General features: G+C 35.8%; 1 protein-coding gene across 7 annotated transcripts; it reads right to left on the minus strand.

Moving 5' to 3' along the window:
* Nucleotides 1-3,503: 3,503 nt before the first annotated feature.
* LOC107775502 (replication protein A 70 kDa DNA-binding subunit B-like) lies at nt 3,504-8,392 on the minus strand. Of its 7 annotated transcripts, none has more exons than XM_075222929.1 (8): nt 8,027-8,392; nt 7,134-7,215; nt 5,607-5,764; nt 5,237-5,513; nt 5,045-5,135; nt 4,841-4,977; nt 4,686-4,764; nt 3,504-4,587 (listed from the first exon to the last, which is right to left on the minus strand). In XM_075222929.1, the coding sequence occupies exons 3-8, from the start codon at nt 5,748-5,750 to the stop codon at nt 4,383-4,385; spliced, it is 933 nt and encodes a 310-aa protein (XP_075079030.1). In that variant the 5' UTR covers nt 5,751-5,764; nt 7,134-7,215; nt 8,027-8,392; the 3' UTR covers nt 3,504-4,382. The 7 variants fall into 7 exon arrangements, with proteins under 7 accessions (XP_075079030.1, XP_075079031.1, XP_075079028.1 ...); XM_075222930.1 differs by having other exon boundaries at nt 5,607-5,778; XM_075222927.1 differs by lacking the exon at nt 8,027-8,392 and adding an exon at nt 7,370-7,563.
* Nucleotides 8,393-9,903: the final 1,511 nt, after the last annotated feature.

Here is a 9,903-nt window from a genome sequence, read left to right on the forward strand (position 1 = left end):
GGATTTTGGAGAGTTTGATTGAGGATTTGAGGGGTGTCACGACCCAAATCGATGGACTGCGACGGGCACCTGGTACCTTACTCAACCAAGTACCAACAAAACATATCTTTTCATCTCACACTATCATAAATAACTAAGCCGGAGAGGCTACCGTAAAATAGGTAGGATACAACACGTAATACCAATTTAAACATAAAACATACAGGCCTACAAGCCCAAAATAACCGCTCATTCCCCGAATATAGGCCGACAAGGCCATACAATATCTTACGTACTTGACATCTGTCTACAAGCCTCTAAGAATATGAAATTTTCATAGAGGTCGGGACAAAGTCCCGCCATGCCAAACAGTACACGTCTAAATCATACTAACCAAACACGCAACTCCGAAGCAAATGGAGCGCACCAACATTTTCTGCTGAGCTGATAGCCTACTTGGAGGGCTCTCGACTTGTCTATCTGGACCTGCAGACATGAAACACAGCGTCTCCAGGCAAAAGGGACGTAAGTATGAATAATGTACCGAGTATGTAAGGCACATAAATAAGTACATGTGACGACCCGGCTGGTCGTTTAAAGAATTAATGCCCTGATCCCCCATTAACTACTTTCACTATGTTTGTTTCTACTATTGTGAGTTGCCGGAAGGATTTATTTGGAGTTTCAGAGAGTTTTGGAACACTTAGTCCCTAAATGAGAGTTTAAGCTTTAGAATTTGGACCGTAGTCAGAGCAGTGTGAAGATGGCCTTAGAATGGAATTCCGTCGGTTCTGTTAGCTCCGTTGGGTGATTTTGGGCTTAGAGGCATGTTCGGATTGTGTTTCGGAGGTCCGTAGCTTATTTAGGCTTGAAATGCCGAAAGTTGAATTTTTGAAGTTTTCGGTTCGATAGTGAGATTTTGATATTACGGTTGGAATGGAATTCCGAAAGTTGGAGTAGCTCTGTAGTGTTGAATGTGACGTGTGAGCAAAATTTCCGGTCATTCAGACGAGGTTTGGTAGACTTTTTGATCGAAAGCGTAATTTGAGAGCTTTTGGAGTTCTTGGGCTTAAATCCGATGTTTAATTGGTGTTTTGATGTTGTTTTGAGAGTTCAGAAGGTTAGAACAAGTTAGAATGATATATTAGGATTGGTTGGCAAGTTTGGTTGAGGTCCCGGGGGCCTCGGGTGAGTTTCGATTGCTTAACGGAAATTGAATTGGACTTAGGAAAATTTGATGTTGGCTGAACCTATCATAACCGCACCTGCATGAATGGGAGCGCAGGTGCGGCACCGCGAAAGCAGCTAAGGGACTGCAGAAGCGGGATTAGCCCAGGCCCCAGAAGCCACAGGTGCAAGGGATTTGACACACCTACGGGACATCAGGTGCGGTAAGTGAGTCGTAGAAGCGGAAGCTGAGTTTTAATGAAATGTCGCAGATGAGACTTGGTCTTCGTAGAAGCGGGACCACAAGTGCGGTCCCAGAGCCGCAGATACGGTTTCACTAGTCAGAAAAGGGGCAAAATCGAGGGTTAGTTTCAAAACCTTAGAAATTGATTTGGGAGCTCGGGATTTGCGATTTTGAGAGAGATTTTTATCTGGGTGTTTTGGGTAAGTAATTCTTACTCGGTTTTGATTAATTTCTATGAATCTATGCTTAAATTCATTCTTTAAATTCGAATTTGGGGTGGAAAAATTGGAAAAGTTCTTAGACGTAATTTTGGAGTTTTGATGTCGGATTCGAGTAATTTCTATATATATGAACTCGTGAGAGTGTGAGGATCCCTAATTTGTAAATTTTACCCAAATCCGAGATGTGGGATCGGGGGGCATTTTGGTCATTTTATCTAATTTCACGTATTAGCTTAGAATTTATTTGTGGAATCAATTACATGAAGTTATATTTACATTATGCAATTGAATAGATTTGAGCCAGTTGGAGTCGAGTACTCGTGGCAAGAACGTTGTTTCGGGTTGATTTTGAGCCGGTTCAAGGTAAGTGGCTTGCCTAACCTTGTGTGGGGGAAACTCCCCTTAGGATTTAGTATTATTGATATTTGAATTGCCTTGTACGTGAGGTGACGGGTGCGTACTTGTGCTAATTGTTGCAAATCCTATTTTCATTAAGTAACTTTAGTTGTGTTTCCTTTCCTGTTTATACTACTTGCAATTTAAGCTTGCTGTTAGCTTATGGAAGCATGTCTAATTGACTTAATTGCTTTACTTGCTCAAACTGCTTTATTTGAATTATGTGCAGCATGTTAGGTTAGAAATACCTGTTTTACCTTGGTAGGAAATTCGAATTGAATTGAGTATTCTTCGTGTTGCTCTTATGTGTTTACTTTGGAACTACGAGACGATATCCCGGGAGATCCCCCTGCCTGTTTACTTTAGGACTACAGATTTGTATTCCGGGAGATCCCCTACACATATATTGATTTGGACTGTAGTGCGGGATACCGAGAGATCCCCAACACATATATTGAGGATACTAAGAGATCCTCGGGATACCGAGAGATCCCCAACACATATATTGAGGATACTAAGAGATCCTTGGGATACCGAGAGATCCCCAACACATATATTGAGGATACTAAGAGATCTCCATCACATAGAGATCCCCAGCACATATATTGAGGATACTAAGAGATCCTTGGGATACCGAGAGATCCCCATCACATATATTGAGGATACTAAGAGATCCTCGGGATACCGAGAGATCCCCAGCGCACATATTGAGGATACTAAGAGATCCTCCGAATACTGAGAGATCCCCGGTTGTTATCTCTGTATTGAGATGTATTCCTTCTATGATTATTTTGTCTCTGTTAAAGTCGTTGTTATTCTTATTATCCTGTGTTACTTCATACTGTTAGCATTTAATTATATTGTCGTATTCTACTTCATACTGTTAGTAATAAAAGACGTGACCTTATTGTTATTCAGTGAAAGTTCGCTCTAGCAAAGAGTAGTAACCATACCATCAAAACTAAAAATTGACAAACTATATATCAATGACCTTATTAATAATACACAACTTTAACAAAATAATCACAACAACTCAATTTTCCCTTTTGGTCTTGGAATAACATGCATTCTAGAGTTTTATTGTGAAAAACTTATGAGTGCATAAGCTACAAATGTTGTGCATTACCACTAAGCCTCAGATGACATATGAAGATATAATGAAATGATAAAAATGTAATACTGAAATAAGGATTGCCTAAGAAAACAGATAACAGGGTAAACTTTTGGTGTTTTACCAAGAAGAAACTTAGAAAGAAAAATTTAGTAATCAAAGGCATAACAAGATCCAATAGTGGTCAAGATGCCATTGTGAGGTACGCAAAGGAGGGCTGAAACATAGGAAAAATCAGCAATGGTGCGAATGCCATAGTAGAAATGGTGAAAGAAGAGAAATGCATCAGAAAAATATAACTGGTAAATGAGAAAAATGTGCTACCAGTAATCCAAAAATAGATAACAACGGGATATGGTCAACTACCATATCTAGACATCAGAGATAACATAATTCATATTTTCACATAGAATCTTATTGTTGCACCAATTGGAGTTATGTTTCTTTACATTGTAAGCACAGAGAGCTTCCTGAAATTAGGACAAAGGACAACAAGTATTTCTTGAAGCGATCTCTTTATCGAATTAAGTCATTTCAAGATTCCTAAGTAAGTTCAAGTGGATTAGCTTAATCCCTTCGTAGCATAATGCTAAATTTGTCACGAATTGGCGGGGAATAGAGCAAGTTGTTCTTCCTCGTACAAGTCTCATTCTTTGGTTAATTTTCTCGTTCATGTAAAGCAAAAGTTTCAATTTCTCCATAGTAGTACCTTCGTTGACTTTGGGTTCACTAATGACTAAATTGGTCATGTATATAGCTAAATATTTGTTACTTTACTGACCAAGCAGTCCATCAAAGGGAAGACAGGAAAAACGTAATCGATGATGATGTAAACTATTTGGGAAAAATAGGTCAATAAGAAGATCAGAAGATAATAAGGCACATGTGGAATACCAGTAACAACAAAATGTAATTCTTTTAATGAAAGCCAACTCTTCTCCTGACCCTATTAGATTTGCTATTATGTTAACGTATGTGAATGTGCAAAAACTAACAAAAGTGTTCATCACAATAAGTCAATTTTCCCAATCATTCTTGAAAATGACTGCATTCTAGAGCTTCATTATATAAAACTTAGATTTAGAGGTTTGTTGAATGCGGTGCATTACCACTAAAGTTGAAAAGATTGTGCCAAAAAAAAAGAATTGAAGCACACTGCTTTGATGCAAATACCCAAAAATCTTCAAAACACAGAGTCGTAAGAACAAATAACACTAAAAATAATTTTTATATACGAATCCTCATAATAAAATTTATTGAATTGTTATCCATATTGTATAAAAGATACATTGTGTGGCAGTTCTCGACATTTTATTTTGTAATTTAGTGAACTCACAGTGGAGGTTTGCGTAGCAATAGCTGAAACAGATAATATTTCATCGTCAACAGCTACAAAATTAAGCGATGAAGCTGACTCTGCTGAACTCTTCATTGTGTATTCGATTAGCATTTGTTTGTTCTCATTTATCCTGTAATTCGCACAGGAAATGTCAGACAATTATTTTCCACAAAAGAAATAACAGCTAAATAATAATGTGGTACATTTTAAGCACAATTTGTATTGTACCAATTCTGTAATTCAGTTGCTTGCACATATAGGGGATTGATTAAGATTGTTGAGTTGTATCTTGTTGCGAAACGGGTAACTGTGCATGAAATTTTTTTTAATAACCAATGCAAAACAATAATCCATATGTAGGAACAGGAGCTGCATGAACTTACCACCCTGATATTTTGTGGTACCTATCCGCTTCGCGAGAATAATAGGATATTCTTGTAGTTGCCTCACTTGTCTCAGTAACTCAGCTCCTTCATTGCTTGCCAAGTATTCCCATATAGTGAAGAAGAGAGGTTTCTTCCTGTACATGTACTTTTATAAGTGTGAGCTAGAGATTTTGTTATGTAACAGAAGATTAAATGACTCACATTCTGTCCATAACTATGGCCTCTTGAAATCTCTTACTCTGATCAGCAGTGTATTGCATTACCCCACAGTTTTCCACCACAACTAATAGATCTGTTGTTATAAACAAAAAACAAATGTACGTAAAACCAATATACTTGCATGAGTTTCAAGCAATTAAGCTATTATAAGGCATAGGGTAATTTTAAACATACCAACTTCAACACCGGAAGGCTGTTGTGCAACGTCGGCGAACGAAATCATACTCAGTCTTGACGGAGGAGGTAACGGTACCTCCTTTTCATTATTATTTTGGATAGACTCCACAATAGTAAATCTGTCAACGATCCACTCAAATTGGCTTATATGTAGTGAATAAGGCTGCGGATTTCTAACCTTGGCAGTTGAAATCAGATATGTCTCAAAAAGTTCGAACAAGTTATCACATCTTCTAATATCGTCACCATAAAGTATCACACAAATTTGTTCCTCCTACAATGTTATTAAGAATGATGACCAAGTAATTATTGGAAGAGTACAAGTGAAAATAAGTTATGTTACAACTATAGTTGTAACTTGACTTACGTTTACATCCTGGACAATTATTGTCTGAAAATGAACTCGTTGATCTCTACTATCTCGTGGCCGAAATTTGTCTACAGCCTGGACTTTGCAAGTCCATTCTGTAGTTAGTGGTGTAATTTCACTAATACTAAGTCTTTGTTCCATTTTATTAATATAACCTGCATATTGGTAACTGTAAAATTGCAAGAACAAACCATCCCACATTACAAATATGAGGCAGCAAATATACGTAAAATACACTTGACATTTTTTGCAACAATAAGAATATCTAGTAAAAGTTGGATTTGAATTTTGTAATCACTACATTTTTGAGTGTTGGAACTCCCTGCGTCAAGAAAGAATTGAAAACTTTGTTAAAGATATTCAAGAAATTTTGGTAATATGGAGAAAAGGCATATCTTAATACGATTGGCATGATAAGTGAAATTCATAGGCCAAAATCCTTTGAAGTTAGGCAAATATACAAACTTAAATCACGGTTCCTTTCACTCTACTTTCAGATTCAATTCAAACAGACATGAAAAAAAGAATGTGCATCAAGTCCTTCACTATCGATTCCTTTATTTTATTTATTTTTGTCAAAATGGGATTTAAGAACGAACTTAAAGAACTGATTCGTTTATTTTATTGAAGTTAATTCCGCGGGCAGTTAAGCATATCATCCAGATTCCTTAAAGTAATGCAAAGTTTTTTAGAATGATTCTGACCTAAAATGCCTCAGATTATATCCCTTCTTGAACAGAAGAAGGGAAACTCTTGTATTTGAATATTTTCTATGTCAACATTATAGTTCCTCCAATGAAATCTGACTTCTATTCCTTTAGGAAAAAGTAAAACTAAAATGGCTTGAAGTGAAGAAGTTTCAAATTTTTCATGAACTTCCTTACCGCTGGACTATTATATATAGTTGCCTAAAAGGTTTATTCAAACTTATGTATTCCTGTAGCTTATAAAAAGAACAACATAGGCTATACTTTTATTGGTTTTAGAAAAGCTATGTGAAAGTTTCCTTCTAGTGACTTCATACTAACTCTTCTTTCTCAAAATTGACTAAATATATCACTGATTGTATGATTTCCTTTATCAGAAGCAGTCAGTTTCTATTTTTCTTCTTTTGCGTGCGTGTGTGTCCGCGTCTTTATTTGTTTCTATTGTAATTGGTTCCATAATTGAAGCCTATATATTATTTTCACTTATGCAGTGTATTAAAGACAATTAGATACAATCTCAAGTAGCCGTTTCACCATTGTCATAAGGGCATTAGCACAGAATTTAAGTGTAGTTGAAGTTTTGAACAAGAAAAAACATAATAAAGCTGAAAGAAGAATTTTATCAAACACTTACAAGACAAAGAGAGTAAACAACTGCAGCACCACATGTTTAGGTCAAACAAAAATCAACATGAACCCAACCATACTACGCATAATATCCATTAAGAAAACCAAATTTTGATTAACAAAGCAAAATACAGTATTCAACTAAAAATAATCATAAAGAATACAAATGAGGTGGCAAAGAAGGTCATACAGTGAGAAGGAGTTAACTTTGGGGTTTAAGCTACAAGTAGCTTTTTCTTGCTATAAACACCGTCTCTTCACAATGATACAACCTATAAAAAAACCCACAAACAAAATATTGATATTCCATTTCAGTTTTTGGCCCTAGAAAACTTTGAAATTACACTGACAGAGACAGAAAATCGAAGATTTCAGAAGTATTTCAGTCTGTGAGGTGGAACAGATATCCCTAATTTAAACACCTACCAATTTTAATCAAATACCAATGAGTAAAGAAGAACGATAGAGAAATTCTCGTATTGTTACTGAGAAATTCAGCAAAAGCTCATGGAGAAAATTCCATAGAAGATACAGAAGAAAAGAGATGCTGGGAGTAAAATCCGATGAAATTTCGTAGAAAACATCGACATGTATCTGTAGATGCATTCTCATTTCATATGCAGCTTACTCAGCAAAGTTCAGCGCACGTGTAAGCGCAGGGGAAAATATAAGGTATGTGAAAATACCTAAATACCCTTTAGCAGCAAGCAGACATGACGACCTTCAGTTGCTTCTCTCGCTCTTCTATATATTAGTAATACGCGTATAAAATGCCATCTTGGTCATGTGTAAATGTACATGTATAAATGCATGAAGTGCATATGAAATACGTTAATAAAATCTCTCGGTACGTCATAAGACCATTATGCCTCTGATTAATATCATAAAGTAAACTCTTTTCAACTTTCGTATTTTTCTGAGACCCATGAACAAATGATAAAATATTATGACACATAGAAATTCAAGAACATAGATATTTCTAATACTTCTATGAATAGAGTCATTCATGGAATTTGTGCATTTACACGTATCGTTCGTATCATATGGATCATGCCAAAAAAAGAAGGGATAGCTTTAACATACCTGGAGTCGGAAAAAATCCGTATGATATTCTTGGAAAAGGTTGCACCGTACTTTCTTAGAATCACAAAATCTCGCATTGCTAATGTGCTAAGAAATTTCGTCGGAATTGCTTTGTTGCGAGACTTTTGTTAAAAGCTTGTTGGATGGAGTTGTAGCGTCAGTTTGGACATGTCTTGAATTTGTTTTAAGAAGAAATCAAACTTGCATCAAACTTGTAAGAATTGCTCTTGTTTTTTATTTTAGTACTTTAGTATATAAAATATAAGGAATGAAGTGTTTGTTTTTGAACGAAATGTATTGAAAACTTGATGAGAATGTCTAACGCCCCACTTCTGATTGTAGTAAAATTAGGCTGTTTTCAAGAAATCAAGTTGTTTGTTAAGGAATCAAATTATTTGTATTGAAAATCTTGGAAATGGAGTATCTTGCACTTAATATGCTAAGTTTCCACCTAACTAAAATTGATCAAGAGTCATTTGGGCAAAGAGTGGCTTGCTGCCACGTTGATTTTCTCATCTTTATCCAATTGATTCTTTAATTAATTGAGTAATACCCCATTACCCAATAATTAACCAATTACCCGCATAATTAAGAATTATCTCAACTTAGTTAAAATATTACTCTCTTTTAACACACCTTATACACCTTACTAGCATGATAATATAGTATCTTGTATGACACTAGTCCATAAATATCGGGTATTTTAGCTCGGACCGTATTTTATCCCAAAATGCCAAACTTTGACAAAAATTTATTTTCTTTGACTTGCTTCCCCTTTCACCTTCACGAATTTACTCATAATTTGTGAAATAGCATCATCCTTGTAATTTCCAAATAATCTTTTACTTAGACTGATGTCAATTACCTTACGAAAAATTCAACGTACAATACTATAGGGTGCAATATCGCCTTAATTTAATACTACAAAGCATAATATCATCATAATATAATACTGCAGGGCGTAACATCATCGTAATATAATACTGCAGGATGTAACATCATCGTAATATTGCAGGGTGTAACATCATTCCCTCCTTTGGAACATTCGTCCTCGAATGTTGACTGATACTTTTATCATTTTTATAACTTATAGCTCTTGTGAATACCTTAATACTCTCCTTGCTATTTAAGCAGTTTCTCTGTGAATAAATACAAGGTCTAGGGGTACTCCTACCTTTAGTCTTTTTGCTTATATCATGACTTGTGGTCGAAATCTTTCTAATCTCGCAACTATTGCTACCTCCTTTCATGCAACATGTATGACCCTGGCTTTGTAAGTGCGTTTGTGCGATTCATCTTTCCTTTTTCCTTTTATCTTTTAGTCAATCTCTAGGCCTACTTTGTAAATATAATAGGATGCCTCTCTAGGCATCTATAGGTATACTGAAGTTCTTCGATCGACACTTTGTAGAACTTGCAAATATGGCCATATCTTATTTCATAGATCTTGTTATCCATTCGTATGACTTTACTGCATCTACATGGGTTATACTATACCATAATTTTCACTTCAATTTATCGTTACTGAGGTATGCTTACCAAGCTCCCAGTTAATTTTGTTGCCTATCCTTTAGGTATAAATCTCAGTCCTTTAATGATCCTTCATTACCTTGCATCTTAAGAATCATGGCCTAATCTCATGTCATACTTTGTAACTTGTATTTGTCCATTGTTGATTCACCTCAATGTTGATCTACAATCCTCTACTTGAAGACTTGAAACTTCTTACGTAATATATTGCCGCTAGGGCTTACGTTGCATTGAGGAATATTTGAAGTGATTCCCATAATCGTATTTCATAGTGTCTCTATGTGATTCACCTTATGGGGGTATCCTAATTTCGTGCCGCCAGCGAAATCTTTTCTCCTTCTCTTCTC

Source organism: Nicotiana tabacum, chromosome 10 (genome assembly GCF_000715075.1).
Source record: "Nicotiana tabacum cultivar K326 chromosome 10, ASM71507v2, whole genome shotgun sequence".
Lineage (NCBI taxonomy): Eukaryota > Viridiplantae > Streptophyta > Magnoliopsida > Solanales > Solanaceae > Nicotiana > Nicotiana tabacum.